Source organism: Danio rerio, chromosome 5 (assembly GCF_052040795.2).
Source record: "Danio rerio strain M-AB ecotype USA chromosome 5, GRCz13ab, whole genome shotgun sequence".
NCBI classification, from domain to species: Eukaryota; Metazoa; Chordata; class Actinopteri; order Cypriniformes; family Danionidae; genus Danio; species Danio rerio.
Window position 1 is genome coordinate 15,375,810 of NC_141025.1, and position 20,832 is coordinate 15,396,641.

A 20,832-nucleotide genomic window follows, 5' to 3' on the forward strand; every position below is an offset into this window, starting at 1 on the left:
ACATTTCAGTGGCATTTTAAAGTCAAACAAACAGTTCTTCATATAATCACAAGACCCACAGTGAACTGATGTCTACTTTTATTTTCTGTAGATATATACATATATAAAAAATAAGGGCGTATGTACAATGGTAATAAATATCAACTTTTGTACAAGCAAAATAAGTTACTTAACATAATTACCCCCCCAAAAAAGAGAGAGAGAAAAAAATAACAACAGCCACATTTTAAAGATCTTTAAATGCAAGAAAAGAGAAAATCTGAAATACAAAAACTCACAAAGAAACAGCAGATTTAAAGCCATGTGTGATCAAAATGAACTGAGATGACCGTATATTTATTTTTTAATCAAGCAGGGAATACTGGTCAGTACAAAAAAAGCCATGCATGATGCAAACAAGCATATGCAACACTTGCGGTCGCTCAGTGAAATTACGTCTTTGACTAAAGTCTGACTTCAAGTCAGTAGTTATCAAAGCAATTAATGAAATTAAGAACAGTGAAATTTCACTATTTCAAGAGAGTCAGAAGCCCACCCTGAGAAGTCCCGGCAGAAAGGATTCAGTCCTTGTTAATCTGACATTTCTCAGTGTACTTTTTAGCACAAAGATATTTTCTAACAAGTGTAAACCTCTCTCTTATGCTGCATGTCACGCACTAGATTGAGAACTAGAAAAGAGCGAATGACAGAATGGAAAGCCGCTTGAGAAAATTGTAAAGCTCTCATGCCACAAAGAATAGCATTCCACCAAAACAAGAGTAGTAGTAAGAAAGATTTTAGACAACACTCGAGTTCTGTGCAATGGACAAATTACAGAACATAAAATAGAGATTAAAAAAAAAGGAGACAGAGAAGAAACATATCTGCAGTCTGCTTTGGCTTCACCCAAGGTGAAGAGGCACAGGTATTAAAACTGTTTTTTTGTGTGTGAAGTATCTGACTTTTTGTTGTTGAGACTTATACGATATACTTTGCAGAACACCATGCAAAAAAAAAAAAAGAAAAGAAAAAAAATGGACTAGTGATGAGCGTTGTAGTGCCTCTCCACCCACAGGGTCACGAATAATCAAAAACTCCTTCATTTGTCTTCACAATCAAGGTCAACGGAATGAAATGTCCTCTTCTGAATGTTTTCACCCTGTTTTACATTGAGTCTCTGTTTAATAGATGCAAAGCCCACACTGAAAGAGAGAAAAACACACAACTGGTTAGTTTATCGTTATTAAATGAAAAAAAAAAATCAAGTAAAAAATCATATAATAAATAAAGCAATCAATAAAAACAAAGCAAATAAATTAATATTCGAAGAAAAATAAATAGTATAATGCTATTGGTAATATGTAGGCCCACACGGAATCTGCGCGTGCAGAATTCTGCAGATTTTTAGCCCATCATTGATTCTGTTTATTTTGCTTGTGTAAATGTGTGTAGACTTAAATTTATTTAGTTTTAAAATGTATTTAAGTAATGCAATTAACTAATATGAAAATATTTAAATGATTTATTCACAATGCAGTTTGTAAAGTAATATTTTCTGTCTTTAAGTGGATATATTATCCGAGAGATTTGCTTTGTTTACCAAATGAAGTTGATCTAATTGGATTTGCACTGTAAACATTAAGTAAAAGTTAAAAAGGTATTACTTTTTACTTCATATATTAATGTTTTAGTTATGACCCTCCCAAAATTATTCCACATAAATCCGCAGATTTTTAACAAAATTCTGCTCATAAGTGGCAAAAAATGTCCGCAGATTCTGTCTGGCTCTACTAATATGCAGATAACTCTCCAAACCTTTGAACATTCATTCATTTTCTTTTCAGCTTAGTCCCTTTATTAATCAGGGGTCGCCATAGCGCAATGAACCGCCATCTTATCTAGCATATGTTTTACACAGAGGATGCCCTTCCAGCTGCAACCCATCACTGGGAAACACCCATACACTCTCATTCATACGCATCCACTACAGACAATTTAGCTTACCCAATCTACCTAAAACACACGTCTTTGGACTTGTGGAGGAAACCGGAGCACCCGGAGGAAACCCACGGGGAGAACATGCAAACTTCACACAGAAATGCCAACTGACCCAGCCAAGGCTCGAACCAGTGACCTTCTTGTTGTGAGACAGCAGTGACGGATAATTTGGATAATGGATAATTTCAAACAAAATATACAAAAATGATTTAATAAGTGGGTATTTGGTTCATAATCATAGGGCAACCACTTTATATATATATATATATATATATATATATATATATATATATATATATATATATATATATATATATATATATATATATATATATATATATATATATAAAGATGGTGATATGAAGCACCCATACTCCAAAAAAAAAAGCTTTTTTACTTGGATTTTTTGTTGTTTCCATTCCAAATATCAAAAAACAATTAAATCAAGAAGCAAGCAAAAATACTGTAATGTTTTAGGAAATAATTTGCCAAAATGAAGTGAGTTTCTCCTCAAAACAAACAAAATAATTTGGCAATGGGGTAAGCAAAATAATCTAGATCAGTATTTCTCAACCACGTTCCAGGAGGACCACCAGCTCTGCACATTTTCCATGTCTCCTTAACCAAACACACCTGATTCAGATCGTCAGCTCGTCGCAGAGACTGAAAGACCTGTAATGGGTGTGACAGACTAAAGCACTGTGAGGTTTCAACCATGATTTTGTCATCTGAGACAAATTTGGGAAATCCTAAAAGATTTTTGAAATCCTAGGCTAAAATTGGGGATCTTTAATCGTTGGTTTGACATCTTCACTGACAGCCCTTTGCGTCCCTTGCGATCAGATTTTTCCTCCGATAAAATTCTGCCACTGTCAGAAGATTTCAGATACTTTCCTGCAGAGTGACAACAGCTGCGATGAGCATCAAACCAAGAACCAATAGGAGCTCTGAACTTGATGACACAATCCATGCGATAATTCAAATGGCCACGAGGTTTATTACTGAGACACGCCGTGTGCAAAATTGCTGCTACAGATCATTGACGTTTGCTGTGAGGAATCATTTCAGAACACAAGATAGTGAAAGTGTCATGGGTGGATGACGTCAAACTCCGGAGGAGTTTTCTTTCGTGTTTGTTTTCATTGTCGTTCAGTCTGACTTTATGACAGCTGAGATCTTACAGTGTGACATGGAATCATGTTCGCGCAATCTAACATGCTACAATCGTTCAGGATTATAAAAATTCGCACAGTGTGAGCCAGCCTTAAGGAGACAAGCATGCAGTTCAAAGCATGCAGTGTTGAAACGTGGTTAAGAAACACTGATCTAGTTTTTCCTTTTTGACAAAAGGCAGATTATTTAGCTTGTTTTAAGGACAAACTCACTTAATTTTGGACATATCAATTCTTAAAACAAGACAACAAGTTTTGGTTGTCTAGAAAATGCATCTTGATTTAGGAATTTTTGGACATTTTGGACTAGAACAGGGGTGCGCAAACTCGGTCCTGGAGGGCCGGTGTCCTGCAAAGTTTAGCTCCAATCCCAATCAGACACACCTGGGCTAGCTAATCAAAGCTTTTACTAGGCTTTCTAGAAACATCCTTGTAGGTGTGTTGAGGCAAGTCGGAGCTAAAATCTGCAGGACACCAGACCTCCAGGAGTTTGGACACTTTATTTTGATGGTCCACTTGAGTATTAGTAGACTTTCTGCTTAATATCTGCCGATACTTTTCTTTCAACAGACATTCAACTGACTACAAGAAACTTTGCAAGTACATGTCAACTTACACTAATCCTAACCCCAACCTAACAGTCTACTTAATATAATGAAAATTAGTTGACATGTAGATTCAATGCAACTTAAATTCAACAAACAGACCATCAAAATAAAGTGTGACCCACCCCTGGACCAGAAACAAGACAAAAAATTGTTGTAAGAAGTAAGAAAAGGATTTTTTTTTGCAGAGTAACTACCACAAAGAGCCACTTCTGGTGCAACATAACACTGAAATTGTTTCCCATATATAATTTTAAGCCAAATAATATTCAGCAGTGCTAGATAGCACCTCAACTACCACAAAGAACCTCTGAAATACCAATTTTGTGTGTGTGTACTAGGGTTGTAACAATATACCGGTATGACGGTCTACCACGATTTGAACGTGACTTTCAGAGGCTCCGGAATCAGTGCGGTTTTGTCATCAAAATTTGACAATGCTGATTTGACAAAGAAACGCTCGTCACTGTGTCTCCGGACAAACCAGACATGATCCATTGATGCATTGTCCCTCCTCCATGCCCAGATTGGTTCAAACTCGCTATATCACAACCAATAAGCATAGGTTTCGCTTTTGTTTGTGGAGCAATGAGCTTTTTGAACAACACGGAATGAGAGATAGGCATACATTTATGCGCGGCTAAATAAAACGCAAAAAAAAAAAAAAAAAGTTTTGCATGAAATAATTCTCATACTAAGTACTTTTGCATGCACAGCAGCACAGAAACATGACAAAACAGTGACACAGCAAAGACGAACTGCTGCTCTTGCTGTTTTCAAAAGACGCAAATGAAGGTGCAGCTGTTTGTCTGCATTGCAGACAACCATATCCATATCCATATCCACAGACAACCATATCCATGCTGGCACATAAAACCTAAGGATGTTCCATATTGAATCTAGTTTCGTTATGTAACTATTTATAGTATAGTAAATATTTATATCTATTTTTTACTGAGGATTTGCACCATGTTTATTTGGACTTTGACACATTATTTATTATTTTCTTATTTTTTTATTTGTTCATTGTACAAGTGGACACATTCTCTCACCTCAGCGGTCAAGATTAAGTCCTGAAAATCTCAACATGCTTACATTTCTTCATCACAACCTAGACTGAAAAAAAAAAACAACGCTTTAAATACATGTTTACAGCCATAAACTTGGTATTGCACTTTTGGTCTCCCATTTATCCTGCTTATAAGGAAGGACAGTTTAAGTTTATTTTTGTCTAATCTTAAAAGACCCTGCTTGTTTATTTCTTCTAATTTAATTTATTAAAATGGTAAATTTTTCAGTTTATTTTTATAAAAGACTTCTATAGTTCTATTAAAATGGTTCTTTCAAAAGTTTGTTGAAATAAAACCTTTGTTCAGTCAGAAAACATGTTCTTATTCTTTTCAGGGTCTTTGCTATGAGAATTACTATTTAATACCGTATACCGCGAAACCGTCAAACCGTGGTATTGTTTTAGACGATTATCATACCGTAAAAAATTCATACCGTTACAACCCTAGTGTGTACACATCTCGCATCTTCATATACATTGAAAAAATAAGTCAGCATCCTAAATAAGATTATTATGCATGAACTGATGTAGTCTTACATGTGTTTGATTCACCGTAGCCTCTTCCACTCTTTCTGGACTTATTACCAGGTCCAGCTTCTTATGATCTTTGAAGGATCTCCTTCACGGAGAAGAATCCGGCTTCGACACATGAGCAGAGTCTTCTACACCATTCCAGAAGAAATGTTTCATTCCATCAACAGGTAGGCAAACACTGGGGTTGTACTTCGTTTGGCAGTTCAAGCCAAACATATACAATAATGCACTTGCTGTCACATCCAACACAGTCTTAGTACAACATTCTGTCCTTCGTCATGCTACTACCACTGGTAACCCTTTCACATTTAAGATGAAACTATTAATCATAAAAAAAAGAAAAACAAAAAGAAATCCTTCTTTGACAGATGCAATAAACAGACATGAAAAACCTCACAATATATTAGTGCTGCAAGTCCCAAAGACACATTCTCAGGAAAAAAAAGACAACATTTAAAAAAACGTTATTGAGTTGTAAAGAAAGAAAGGCAAAGCATTTGTTCATTATTCAAGTCCTGTTTCGGTTTTACAGCTCACAATTGTTTTTCCCCTCTCTCGCCTCTTGAATAATTTCCCTCTGGGATCCTCATGAGAGTAGAGCGTGATTGTCATCTTGCGATTTTAAGTTCATGTCCTCTTCATCTCCTCTCATGCGTTTTACCCATACAAAAAAAATGTCCAAACACCTGCTTTAACCGAGGCAAGCAACCTCTGGACGTCAAAAATAGGTTCTGTATCCTCCAGCTTGCCAAATGATAAGTATCGGTTGCCAGATGTCCGCCTTACGCAGATCAAACTGACAGCTACATTCGGCTATTTGGGTTCCTCTCAGAGATGTACCTGTGTTCGCCTGTTAGCCAAGATCAACACAAGGCCCTGTCGGTCTGGTCCTTTTAAATACAGACATTTACAAAAGCTTCGCGAGTTGTGTTCAGTCTCGGTTGAGTACACAAGAAAACCGGAATAATCCAAAGGGAATGTTTTGAAGCACGGTGGCCTTATGGCACGGGAGATGTTCGCCAAGAGTTGACAGAGTAGAAGCGGGTTTGTTGAGTAAAATGAAGAGAGTTCCCCAAGCAGGAGGGAGGTAGGTGAGGTTTCCTGTGGTTCCTGTGAGATCTACACAGAAGACTCCTCGGGATTGGCATCAGGAAGCACACTCCTCTGTTGCAGAGTTCTCCGGAGCTCCTCTTTGAACGGACTGGAGTAATCGTTCTCTCGGCTGCCCAATCCGAGTCCGCTTCCCATGCCCATTCCTGCTCCCGTACTCGCTCTCTCCTCTCCGGCCGTGCTCAGATTCAAGCGAATGTATCCATTAGTGCTTGAGTTTCGAATGTTGGTGAGGCTCAGCCTGCTCGGCGAGTGAATTGGCTGACCCGGAATGGCACTTGGAGATGCTGAACTTCCAGTGGTGCACATTGCGTGGCCAGGAACGATTTTTAGGGAGCCGTCTGAGCAGTAGTAATTAGCTCCCGTTTCCCAGAAGCGATCCTCATCGTTTGCCATCCTGCTTGGCACAAAGGATGGCCTGCTGGGAGGCTCTTTGGGCAAGGTAATGGGGTATACCAGAGTGCTCTCCAGTGGCTTCATTTCCGCCCCCTTGCCCAATGCCAACTTCAATCTTCTTCGAAGGTACAAAGATGCAATTAGCAGCAACAGACAAGCAGCACCTAAGGTGATCACCAGCACCCAGAATAAACCCATGCTGCCGTCTGGAGCTCGAGCCTCCATGAAGACAGGTGCGCTGGCTACCACTGCGACCTGGTATCTTTCAGTCTGGAACTTCACGCCCTGCTCCTCCGAGTAGCAGATGTAACGGCCTGCTTGAAGAGATCCGGCTTGAGGGATGACGAGGGCACGGAGCGCCCGGTCGAATCGCGGCCCAATGGCTTCTCCTTCCACCAGAGCAAGCTCTCGCTCGTTGAGCTCCCAGAAAGGCTGGGCCAAGTTAGAAACAAGATTGCAGGGCAATACCAGATCTGAGCCAACGACTACTGTCACATTTCTTAACCTTGAATGATCTGGGGAGAAAACAAATGATAAATTATTATTCATTTTTCTTTTTTCAATTGACTTCACACACCTGCAGGTAATCAAGAGGTGTGCAGCATAACTATTTTGACAAAACTGAATAGATCCTGATTACTGTCACTATTTTAAAACCAGTACATTTTTTTGTATGATTCAGTTCCAGAACTTTCATCAGGCATATAAAAAAATCAGTTACAGCACACAGTACAAAACAAAACAGGTTTTGCTGTAGAGGGTTTATACAGAATGTTTTTACTTATTTTTGCTCTCTCCCTCTCTCTCTTTCTCTCTCTCTCTCTCTCTCTCTCTCTCTCTCAATTCAATTCAATAATTGCTTTATTGGCATGACAATTGTTACAAATGTATTGCCAAAGCAGTAATACAGTTTGCATAAATAGTAATATACATATATAATAAAAAAAAAACAGTACACACAGTAAATAGTAGTAGTAGTAGTAGTAGTAGCAAAAAAGATGATATTTATATATAATAATTAAATAAAATATCAACAATACATCATATTATTCAATATATCACATTTATATTAAATATATTATATTATTATTCTACATTAATTGTTTATACAAATCAATACAAAAATAGATTAGAATAAACTGTACTTTTTTAGGATAAAACAGTAATAAAAACAATAATAATCAGTATATTTACAATGATTCATTTCTAATCATCTAGTTGTGTGTGTGTGTATGTGTCGCTCTCTTTCTTTCTTTCTGCAAGGTGGGGGAAACAGTGTTTTACTTATTTTTAAATTGCTCTAGATTACAAATGTTCCTTTATCAGCTGAATGAATACAGTCAAATGTTGGGAGAGGTTTTTACGCCCAGTCTTTTTATTTATGGGCCTAAATACAACAGGAACAAGATGCAAGTCTATGTTTTATTCAATTTTATTTATGGACAAGCAAAATTTGCTTTTTGGTTGTCACGGAAAAGGAAACTGACTGGTCTGGGGATGACTAATGGTTTTTGGTTTTTTAGGGAACTTATTAAATCCTATATTAAAATAAAATATGCATATTATGCCTATTTGTACTGCATGCTGACATATAGCACCAACGTGCTCACGTCGACCCGAGTTTGATTCCTGGCTCGAGGTTCTTTGCCAATCCTTTCCCTCTCTCTGCTTCCAATGCTTTCCTGTCTGAATTAACAGTGTTAATTCATTAACGTGTTAAAAAAAGTGGTTGTAAATAAAGAGATTGTTAAGTCAAAAGTCTCTCTCTAAAATCCTTTGCTATTGTTTTTTTAATAACAATTATTGGATGTATATTGGAACATTTCTGAACAGTTTTTGTACATCCTTGATGAAAGTGTGGGACTGAAAATGCTGCATAATAAATTATTTCTAATACATTTGCAAGTACAGATTTCAAAATAATTAAATAAAAAAGTATCATGAAATAAAAAAAATCACTAAAATAATAATAGTAAACCTTTTGGCTATAGTCAGATTTAGTTTTTTTTTTACAGACTTTTACAGACAGCTCAATTTGTTCAATTTAGTGACGTTATTGACTTCTACACTAACCGGCCACTTTATTAGGTACACCTTCCCAGTACCAGGTTGAACCTTCTTTTACCTTCAGAACTAACTGCCTTAATCTTTCGTGGAATAGATTCAACAAGGTGCTGGAAATATTCCTCAGAGATTTTGGTTCATATTGACATGATAGCATCACACAGTTGCTGCAGATCCATGATGCAAATCTCTCGTTCCACAACATCCCAAAGGTGCTCTATATTTGATTAAGATCCGGTGACTGTGGATTTTTATTTGAGTACAGTGTACTCATTGTCATGTTAAAGAAACCAGTCTCAGATGATTCACACTTCATGACATGGCGCATTATCCTGCATCAGAAGATGGGTACACCGTTGTCAAAAAGACATGGACATGGTTCCAAAAAAATCCCAGTAGATCAGCAGTTTCTAAAATACTCAGACCAGCCTGTCAGGCACCAACAACCATGCCACCTTCAAAGTCACTTAAAGCACCTTTCTTCCCCATTATGATGCTTGGTTTAAACTACGCCTTGACCATGTCTACATGTCTAAATGCATTGATCTGCTTCCATGAGATTGGCTGATTAAAAATTTTGCGTTAACGAGCAGATGGACAGGTGTCCATAATAAAGTGGCCTGTGTGTGTGTGTGTGTGTGTGTGTGTGTGTATATTATTGAAATTTTATCTCGATTACAATTTTTCTTGGTCATTTGCATCATAAATATTGTGCATCACATTAATCATATTATTTAAAATGTAAATGCTAATTTCTTCGTATTGCTAAGGGATACTAATCCAGTGACAGATTGAACATTTTTGAAATATGCTAGTGTAGACTTTACAGAGTGGTTCTTCTCAGAATCAGACAGTGAATTTACTTTGACTGTATTTTGATTACAGGGTGCAGTCATTATAACATTTGTTTCAACATTATTTCTCACAGCTTAAGCAATAAAAACCTACATGCTACATAGTCGCCAATATATACAACAAGCCAGAAGCATATTAATCACTACAATAAAAATTCAACCATACATATACAGTTAAAGTCAGAATTATTATCACTGATTTGCTTAATTACCCCAACTTGCCTAATTGAAATAATTAACCTAGTTGAGTCTTTAAATTGCACTCAAAACTAGTGTCTTAAAAAATATCTAGTAAAATAAAAGTACAGTCATCCAGGCAAAAATAAAAGAAATCAGTTATTTAAAGTTATTGAAACTATTATGTTTAGAAACAAAATCTTGTCTCGGTTAAACAGAAATTGGGTGAAAAATATACTGGGGGGATAATAATTCAGGGTGGATAATAATTCTGGCTTCAACTGCAAATTGTATATATATTTTTGCCCAGACAGAGTTTATAAAGCTTTTAAAGTGCGTGTGTGTGTGTGACCCCTAAAGTGAAAAGGGTGCCTGCAGGGGGCAGCGCGAGTCTGACGTACCAGGACTGGGGATGGAGAAAGGCTTATCAAACTTGGCTTTTCCTCGGTTGAACCTCTCCAGCATGAGGTCCTGCGAGAGTGTGGATGTGGAGCTGTAGGGGGGAGCACAAATATTGACGATGTGTCAGAAGGCTGTTAGACACACTGCTATGGGGATGTAGCTTAAAAGTACAAAGAGGGACCTGTGGAGGAGAGCAGAGGGGGTGGAAAGCCCATGCGAAAGGAGGAAAACGAAAAGAGGAGAGCATGGATGGAACCACGGAAAAGATAGATGAATTTACCCGCGATGGAGGTCGATGCGGACACAAGCTCGTCCCTCGCTGTCCCAGGCACAGTACGGGTCTCTGGACAGCAGGCAGTCTGGCTGTGAATGGTACCGGCTGCAGTTTGCCAAGGGCAGCTGAAGAACTTCAGACCTGGAGCCAATGTACAAATACTTCTATCGAGAATAAATGAGGAAACAAACACGTTATTTTCGGTTATCTGTTTTCCTAACAAAAGCGGCTCATGCTAGGCATGCAGGAGAGCTAAGTTCAAAGAGATTGGCTCAGCGAGAGAACAGATCAGAAATTACTTTGCTGTGGGAGATGGTGAGGCTGTCCACCGGTTGCTGTCGATCAAACAGCTGGATCTCTTCTATCACATGAGCCTCTGAACCCAAAATCACCACACGCTGGAGCCATCCGTCCGCTGAACGGCAAACAAAGGAGACCGGGATTGTGTTCAGAGGGGGAGAAATAATAGGATGAGGACGGAGAGAGGGGGAAAAGGCAAGAGAGAAGAGACAAACAGTCCATTAATGCATCATCAAGCCGTGGCGTATTTTTTCGTCATTGGATTTTAGGAACAAGGTTACGCCGATTACCGGCGGCAAAAATTGAATAGAGCCCAGGTGGTGTCGTGACCTATCATAACTCTATGTGTGTACTTTATCCCGTCCTCTCACACAGTGCTTGTCACAGATAATGTGCCACCGAACCCTCTCTCACAGGAAAAAAAAGGGAGAGTGCGGAAAAGGGATAACGGAGGACAGTGGGAGAGCTACAGGGTGTGTGCTTTACAAATCCAGCCTGACACTTTTGCTCATGTCAGAGTATCTGAACACTCTTAATCCACAATCCAAGACTCTTGATTCTGTCTGCCGCACACACACACACGTGCACACAAACCTGCCTTAGGTGCTGCCTGCACTCAGAACACTTTAACTATGGTTCAACTATAACTGAATATATGACAAATTCTGGTTAAATATTATATTATATTATATTATATTATATTATATTATATTATATTATATTATATTATATTATATTATATTATATTATATTATATTATATTATATTACGTTATATCATGTTCTGTTATATTCTGTTATATGTTTTGTTATGTTCTGTTCTGTTATGATATTTTGTTACGTTTTTATTATATTATATTATATTATATTATATTATATTATATTATATTATATTATATTATATTATGTTTTTTATTATATTATATTATATTATTTTATTTTATATTATTATATTATATTTTAATATATTATATTACATTATGTTTTATATTATATTATGATAAATTATGTAGTTTTTTGTATCTTAATATAATAATTTAGATAAATAATTTGAATATTAATTCTTATGTAGTGTTTCAACAACAGAAATCATATTATATTATGTTATTTATATTATATTATGTTTTTATTATATTATATTATATCAAATTATTTTATATGGTATTGTTTTATATTATATTATATTATATTATATTATATTATATTATATTATATTATATTATGATAAATTGAGTACAGTTTTTTTGTATTTTAATATAATAATTTAGATAAATAATTTGAATATTATTTCTTATGTAGTGTTTCAACAACAGTATGTCATTAAACCCTGTTTTATAATATGTGTTTTATAATAATACTCACATAGTCTAGTCTTAATTAATACGCTCAATTTGCCTTTGCTTTATGTAGTAACTTTAAATAGTTAAATGTTGTGCTAAATATACAACATTGGACTATTTAAATGTTTATATGATGTTAAAAAAACACATTTTTAAGTACAAAATATTTTAAAGTAAACCTTTTCCTGTAGTAAAATTATATTAATAATTAGATCCATAAAGATTTCTCCAAAAACTTTACAAGACATGGTAACCTATGATAACATACTTTGAAAAAATGTAGACTCTCTCCTTTAACTGATCTATATAAAGAAATGTGTGTAAACATGTTTAAATGTGATCACTAATATAGTTTGACTCCAAATGTATGAAGACCACTATAAACATGTCAGAATATTGATTTGTATTACCATGTAGGTATTCATTTATTTGAATTATTTTTACAATTGATATTGTCTAACTGCAAATGTATACTACTCTAAATGTTTTTTTAATTAATTTATTTCAGCGGCAAGGATTATTATGGAAAAAATAAAACCTTGAGCGTATAAAATGTTTTGTTAAAACTTGTAAAAAAATCACAAATAATATATATATCAATGTAGTCTGCATCAAAAATGTATTTAATATAGTGCTTTATTATGCTTAAACTGAAAAATAATGATATATTTTGTATTTTTTAATGGCAACTTTTATAGTTGTGTTTTGAGTGCAACTGTCACAATTCCAAAGTCGCAGTCTTTGCTTTGTAGAGACACATTGCAGTGGCAATCACAGTTGAGCCTTGAGCGTGAGTGTGTTTTTGTGAAAGTGCCAAGGCCAAATACATCTTTTCAATTTTTATTTCAAGGACTAACCTTCCTGCATGATGGGAATCAATTCGAGAAGGTGACATTCCCACTTAGATATAACATTATAGCTAATAAAAATGGTTACTTTGGCAGCTCTACTCATATTTACGCACAAAAGGACACGGAAGCCAAAAGAATGACGCGAGAAACTGTCAAATAACCCACTTGACAAAGAAACACTGCTTTTATCAGCTATGTAACACTTTGCATGGTTGTCTACTTATGAGTTTGACATACCTGTGCCTATGAAGAGCATGTTGTAGGATCTCTGGTCCAGTGAGCTCACTCGGTCCACAGCCAATCGGGTGAAGTTGATGCCTTTAGTCAGCAGCAGAGGGCGAGCTTCAGCCCTGAGTTCCATCAGCGGGTGCTTCTTGGCAAAGTTGAGCGTGGCATCAGGCAGCTGGAGAGAACTGTTGTAGCCATTTTCCCTGTCAAAATTGGTGATGCACTGGGGAAAAAGCGAGAACAGAAAGTTTGATTGGGGATTCTGACTTGTATTTGAAAAAAAAAAAAAAAAAAAAAAAAAAAAAAAAAAAAAATATATATATATATATATATATATATATATATATATATATATATATATATATATATATATATATATATATATATAATCATCAAAAAATTGGGATATTAGGATGAAGAGTGAATTTTAATTTACAGAAGAAAAGAGATATTTTATCAAATAGTACTGGTAATAGTAAATAGGCATTTTTTAGACAAATATATGAAACAAATATATGACAAATATATGAAAATTTATAATATCAAGAACATAAGTGTCTTCGTGACAGCCTGTCAAAATAAAAAATAAAAGTTAGCTTTAACTTTAGGAATTTTTAACAATAAATATTATTATTATTATTGTACAATAGAATTCATTTAATAAATGATTAACATCAATAACTTTAAAGGTTCCATGAAATGAAAATGTTTTTAAGATATTAGTATCAGTATTATTACACTGTAAAAACAGTCAAGTTTATCAAATGAAATGAGTGTAGTTAACTCAGAATGTACTGAAAGTTATTTCTACTCATTTGAAAAGAGTTTTCAAACTCAATGTTGAAGGCAATGAGTTAATTAAATACCTCATTACTTCAACTTATGTCGCAGATAAAAGCGAAGAGTCAGGGGGGTGGGGGGCATTGTAGATAAAGGCGAAAAGGCGGGGAGGGGTGTAGGGTGCGGGTAGTGGGCCCTAAATAATGACACTGAATAAAAATAGACATTTCAAAGCACTTTACAGGACCTTTAAGGGAATAATTACACAATTTTGTTCAATTTTAATTAACTAAACATGTTTACTGAAATGTATTTTGACAATTATTTAAATTGGAAATTAGTAAAAACTGAGATGTCCGATCACATAACCGTTTGTTTATCTTCCGAAACACTAATGAAGATATTTTAGATGCAGTCTGAGAGCTCTCTCATCCTCCATAGATAGCAATAGTCCCGAGACGTTCAAAGTCAAAATCATACGTTCAAATTCGTCATTGTACGAAGCTTCAAAAAAATTTTTTCTGGCGCAGTGGGTAGCATAATCGCCTCACAGCAAGAAGGACACTGGTTCAAGCCCAGGCTAGGCTAGTTGGCATTTCTGTGTGGAGTTTGCATGTTCTCCCCGTGTATGCGTGGGTTTCCTCCGGGTGCTCCGGTTTCCCCCGCAGTCCAAAGACATGCGTATAGGTGAATTGGGTTAGCTAAATTGTGTATGTGTGTGAATGCAAGAGTGTATGGGCGTTTCTCAGTGCTGGGTTGCGGCTGGTAGGGCATCCGCTGCGTAAAACATATGCTGGATAAGTTGAAGATCAACAAAGGGACTAAGCCAAAAAAAAAAATGAACGAATGCCTTTATTTGCCTATGTCTTCTCTCCTATGTCAGCTCTCAGAACTCAGAAGTCATCTTAAATATTTGAATGTGTTCTGAAGATAAACGAAAGTCTCGGAATGGCAACAGGTCAGTAATCATTAGCAGAATTGATTATTTTGGGTAAACTAACCCTTTAAGGCATACTTTATGATTATAAGTAATAATTTCTTCAAAAGTAAATCTAACCCTAAATGTTTTAACAGTATAAAAAAATGATATGCATTTTATATTCACTTCTGAGTTGCCCAATACATTCTTCATCACAAAGTAATTACTAAAATAATTTCCCACACTGTAGAAAATGTGAAAATTCCCTCAACACAAAGTTAACTCAATCATTTTTTGCTAATTTATGCGGACTTAACATAAACAAATTAAATTTTCCCAAAAAGCTTTAAGAACTGTGTTGTTTTGACTCAAATTTTAAATAAGTACTTTAAACAAGCAGCAAAAGTTATTTTTTGAGTGCAAAATGACACAAAAATAAATATTTTTAAAATATATTTCAAAACATTTACTGAAAACATCTTAGATATAATCTTACTTGTATCCTTAATTCAGAACACTGTAATCTAACAGGACACTTATTAATCATACTCTTCTAAAGTTCTGCTTTAGAAGTGAAATATTACTGTATATACAAAAATCTTGAGCTATTTTTAGCCTTCTGCTTAGTCACGGCTGCCCTCTCGGCTGGCCTCCCATCTGAACGGCCGCTCTGCTCACCGCTCCAGGTCGTGGACTGGGCACAGTGCCAGTGTAACGGCCCCATCGCTGAGACGACTCCCTGTATTCTTTATACGGCCCGTCGAACACATTTTTCACCTCCCCGATCTGGTACTGACACACAGCAGACACATCCACGTCCCCCCTGAGAGACAATAAAGGATGAAGAAACAAAATGGGAGAGAAAGTGGAGAAAGCAGTTTGTCAGTCTGAACTAAATGACTGCACTACATTGGCTGGTTTATTACAGTAATAGCCTTTACTGTCAACATAATGACAGTGCAGCATTTTCTACACTTGAGGAACACGGCTGGATGTTTGGCACGGCGACTCTTGAATATAAGCAGAGGACAGAGCGACTTTCACAACTATGTGGGAAAAGGAAGAGAGAGAAATAAACGGATCGAGAATAACTCTATGACCACCCCCAGTCTAGAGCAATGAGTGTGTCTGGCAACCAAACAGCGTCGCTGGTCCAGTATATATATAGTTTGATGAATGGACTAACTGATGCATGCACAGCACCTCGAAACTTCAATCTCATTAACGGCAAACATTCTAGGTTTTCCATTGGCTGCTGTAAGTGAGTATGTTTGAAAAGTGGAGCACAGATGGTCAGGACAATGACCCATCATCCTGCCATGTGTCACTGATGCCAAAGGGAAGAGGATACTGGATTGTTCACAGCGACTGCAGGGCCACAGTGCAACAAGTCACCAGCAGTTACAACAGTGGTGACCAGGCCAAGGTGTCACAGCATACAGACTTTTACGGTGTACAAAAAACAAGGGGCTTACTGTGTACAAAAAAGCCCAGGAAGAACATGTAAACTCTAAACAGAAAGGACAAGTGGCCTGTTAGAAATGGTGACGTTCTTGCTGTAAGGCAACAGTGATAACCATTGGGCCACCATGCCGCCCTAAAAAGGGAAAGGTGGAGGAGTAGGGATGAAAGAGGGGATTCTTCAAGGTGAAGATAACTAAGGTAAGAAACTATGGTTATTAATAGTGAGTTAGAAATCATCTGATTGGTGAATCATTATTTAGTTAATGCAGGACCAGCTGTGATCAATCATAAGCACATGCTCTTAAAAAGTGGAGCACAGATGGTAAGTAGAATAACCCATCATCTTGTCATGTGTCACTGATGCCAAAGGGAAGAGGATAGTGGATTATTTACAGTGACTGCAGGGCCACAGTGCAACAAGTCACCAGCAGTTACAACAGTGGTGACCAGGCCAAGGTGTCACAGCTAACAGACTTTTATGGTGTAAAGAACAAGGGGCTTACTGTGAAAAAAAAGCCCAGGAAGAACATGTAAACTCTAAACAGAAAGGACAAGTGGCCTGTTAGAAATGGTGACGTTCTTGCTGTAAGGCAACAGTGATAACCATTGGGCCACCATGCCGCCCTAAAAAGGGAAAGGTGGAGGAGTAGGGATGAAAGAGGGGATTCTTCAAGGTGAAGATAACTAAGGTAAGAAACTCTGGTTATTAATAGTGAGTTAGAAATCATCTGATTGGTGAATCATTATTTAGTTAATGCAGGACCAGCTGTGATCAATCATAAGCACATGCTCTTAAAAAGTGGAGCACAGATGGTTAGGACAATAACCAATCATCCTGTCATGTGTCACTGATGCTAAAGGGAAGAGGATAGTGGATTATTTACAATGACTGCAAGGCCACAGTGCAACAAGTCACCAGCAGTTACAACAGTGGTGACCAGGCCAAGGTGTGACAGCTAACAGACTTTTACTGTGTAAAGAAACACGAGACTTACTGTCTAAAAAAAAGCCACAGGGAAAACATGTAAACTCTGCACAGAAATGACAAGTGGCCTCTTAAGAATTTGAATCAGTGACGTTCTTGCTGTGAGGCAACAGTGCTAACCACTGGACCACCGTGCCACCCTATAAAGGGAAAGGTGGAGGAGTAGGGGTGGAAGGGGGAATTCTTCAAGGCGAAGATAACCAAGGTAAGAAACTCTGGTTTTTTATAGCAAGTTAGAAATCATCTGATTGGTGAATCAGAATTTGTTAGTTAATGCAGGACCAGCTGTGATCAATCATAAGCACATGGTCTTAAAAAGTGGAGCACAGATGGTTAGGACAATGACCCATCATCCTGTCATGTGTCACTGATGCCGAAGGGAAGAGGAAACTGGATTGTTCACAGCGACTGCAGAGCCACAGTGCCACAAATCCCCAGCAGTTACAACACCGGTGACCAGGCCAAGGTGTCACAGCATACAGACTTTTACTGTGTAAAAAAATGTGCTGCCAATGACCTAGCCATGTCCACATGATAACTGTACACCATTGTCAACAATGCATGAAATTGCCAAAGATGTTTAAAGTTGGACTATTAAATAACTATTGGTCTGAAGGATCAAGATTCATGGTGCATCATGTCAACAGCAGAAGGCTGATATGGCGATAACCTGGATAAACTGTTGGGTGACACAAGCTTGCAGCAGCAGTTTTGTGCCGTGGGCAATGTTTACTTGGGACACATTAAGCGTTGTTATCCCAACAGCACAATCCCTGACATCTGTCAATCTGAATATTGTCGCGGACCAAGTGCACGCATTCATGACAACTGGACAATTTACCATTTCAGACTGCCAGAATCCTCAAGAATGGTTCAAGGAACATGCAAGAAGAATTTTTGTTGAAGGGTTAGTTCACCCAAAAAGGAAAATCCAATCATAAATTATTTACCCTCATATCGTTCCAATCCCTTAAAACCTTTGTTCGTCAAATATTTATAACTGTTTACTATTTCAATACAGTCCCCCTCCAGGGTTAAGATTGTGTTGAGGGTTAAGAATTCAGCTGGCATGAACTCAATTACACCTTTATGGTTCAACTTGGAAAAACTCCACAATAAATGGGAATTGAAGGTCCTGATGCTGAAACAGTAGACTTATCTCAGTAAACCAATGCCTTACTTTCTGGTGGCAGTGTTGAAGCCAAAGTATATTCTACTTGTTATTAGGTAAAGTGGTCAAAATGTTATGACTCATCTGTGTATTTAGGGCATAAAGGAGGAACTCACCACTGTGCATGGAATATGCCGTAGAAACTAGTAGTCCTCCAGTCAGCCCCAGGCAGGGTGAAGACGGCCCGCAGGTTATTAAAGGTGATGTGGCGCTCTGGGAAAGAGCACATCAGCCGAGCTTTCTGGAAGGTGGTCCACTTCTTCTGCAGGGTCCGTGTGCCACCCAGATCGCCCTGAAAAGTAAGGCCATTTGACAGATGTTTTTGCTCAAAGCAACTTGCAGAACAATTCAGGTATAATTGCCCTAGAGCAGGGGTTGACAAATGTTTATTCATTTATTTTGGACAGCCTAACTTCTAAAAGTCACCATGAGATTTAAAGGGATAGCAAAAACCAGTCCAAGGCACTTGAAAAATGAGGAAAAAATATTGAAAAGTCTTTATTGACATGGCTATTCCTTAAAATTGTGTGTTTTGGAAAACAACTGCCTTCATCATGGTAACAGTGATCAGGTGAGTCTGGGGTTTCTTTTGAATGCCATGGTCTCATTAGAATATCTAAACAATACAAAAATAATATATTGAACACAAGGTCAGGTCAACAATCATCATTAATTGAGCATTGAGAGGGAAAAAAAACACTTAATGGAAAAAAACAATAAAAAATGATGCGTTATACAACATATTTCTCAAATAATATAACATAGATATATTGTCACCTTACGCTCCATTCACACGGGGCTTCAACGTCAAAGCTTGACAGAGGGCCTGTCTGAAGTTGGGGCTGACGCGATCGTCATAGCAGCGTAAGCCAATGAAATTAATCAGCAATAGGCTACAGTCTGAGCTGGTGTATTTGCATACAGCAATCTGATTGGCTGATGCTTCCCTCGCCGCTTGAAAAGTTGAGCAAGTCCCGACTTCAAAGTGAATGGGAAGCGCTGGCGCTGATGCCCTGTGTGAATAGGGCGTTATCATACGTTCACACCGAAAGCGGCGAGAACGTCCAAGGTCGCTCTGACCGCCCTGGCGACAACGCTGTTTGCCTTCAGCTCTGGCGGCGAAAGCGTCAAAACTTGCTACATTGATCTTGTATTTAAAGGAGCCGTTGCAGCATATCAGTTACATTCCTGCATAAAACATGTTTCTAGCGTGAAAATGTTGTGCACTTCTTATCAAATTCATTTAACAATGGAAGATCAAGTTGCGTGTGGTTTGGCTTTGCTCTATTTATCCAATATGTATCCATATGTCTGAAATATCCTGAAGCAGCTTTACTGTTTTGTACTGTCACATCGCGTGAGATTCCTGCTTTTTAAAGATACATTTATATAAAATTAATGAACATCAGTAGTTCGCCAGTAAGTTATTTAATGCATGTTCCTGTAAGAAAACATTATAAATAATTAGAAACCCGGCGACCGCAATCATCAAACACTTGGGAACAACTGTGGTCGGAACCAAAGTTCACAGGTTTGTGTTCTCTGAACTCCTATCAAGCGGTGGACGTCTTCATTCTGATTTCTTGCCGCCTAACCTTATAATTCCAAGGTGACGATTTATAGAATAAAACCACAAAAATATGTATATATAGTCAAGCCTTTTAAGTCTGGAAGTCTAGTTGCATTTATTGTATAGATCCAAAACGTCTCTCTTTTGTTTTGATCTTTTTATCCTCTCTCATCCCCTTGTAGAATTAAAAATATGCTCTATACCAACCATTTTTATTGAACTGGGATTGCTGTGACCTTGATTTTTACAATGTAAAACTATTGGATATTGTGGATTACAAGTATGTATTGCATTTTTATGCTCAGCTAATCTCAATTTGAATTTTTTCTTAGTTATTCTAATGTAAAAGCATCCGCACGAAGCCACGAATATTCCAGTCGATATACCACAAATGTAGTTTCAAAGCCTGATGTTGGATCCCTAAATATGTTCGTCTTAAGCATGTTATCACAATGATTGCAATTACCACAATTGTAGTTTCCTGTTGTTTGAGTTAGCCAAATATTCCTAGTGGAGAGACGGCTTCTCACAAGTTTATCTTGAATAGTTGGAGCTTTTCGAAATACAATGTTTAGAGACAGGTAAAACTTC

At 37.2% G+C, this 20,832-nt stretch overlaps 1 protein-coding gene across 15 annotated transcripts in view; it reads right to left on the reverse strand.

The window, feature by feature from the left end:
• Positions 1 to 61: 61 nt before the first annotated feature.
• Positions 62 to 20,832, reverse strand: part of sema4c (sema domain, immunoglobulin domain (Ig), transmembrane domain (TM) and short cytoplasmic domain, (semaphorin) 4C) — a 665,691-nt gene continuing 644,920 nt past the window's right edge. For 12 of the 15 annotated variants that reach the window (XM_087252268.1, XM_087252265.1, XM_087252269.1 and 9 more), the window contains 8 exons: positions 18,788 to 18,963; positions 15,730 to 15,874; positions 13,362 to 13,575; positions 10,934 to 11,049; positions 10,641 to 10,798; positions 10,360 to 10,451; positions 5,361 to 7,378; positions 62 to 1,181 (listed from right to left, as the gene is read on the reverse strand). In XM_087252268.1, coding sequence (XP_087108394.1) covers positions 6,477 to 7,378; positions 10,360 to 10,451; positions 10,641 to 10,798; positions 10,934 to 11,049; positions 13,362 to 13,575; positions 15,730 to 15,874; positions 18,788 to 18,963 — 1,803 coding nt within the window. In that variant the 3' untranslated portion in view covers positions 62 to 1,181; positions 5,361 to 6,476. 15 annotated transcript variants of the gene reach the window in all.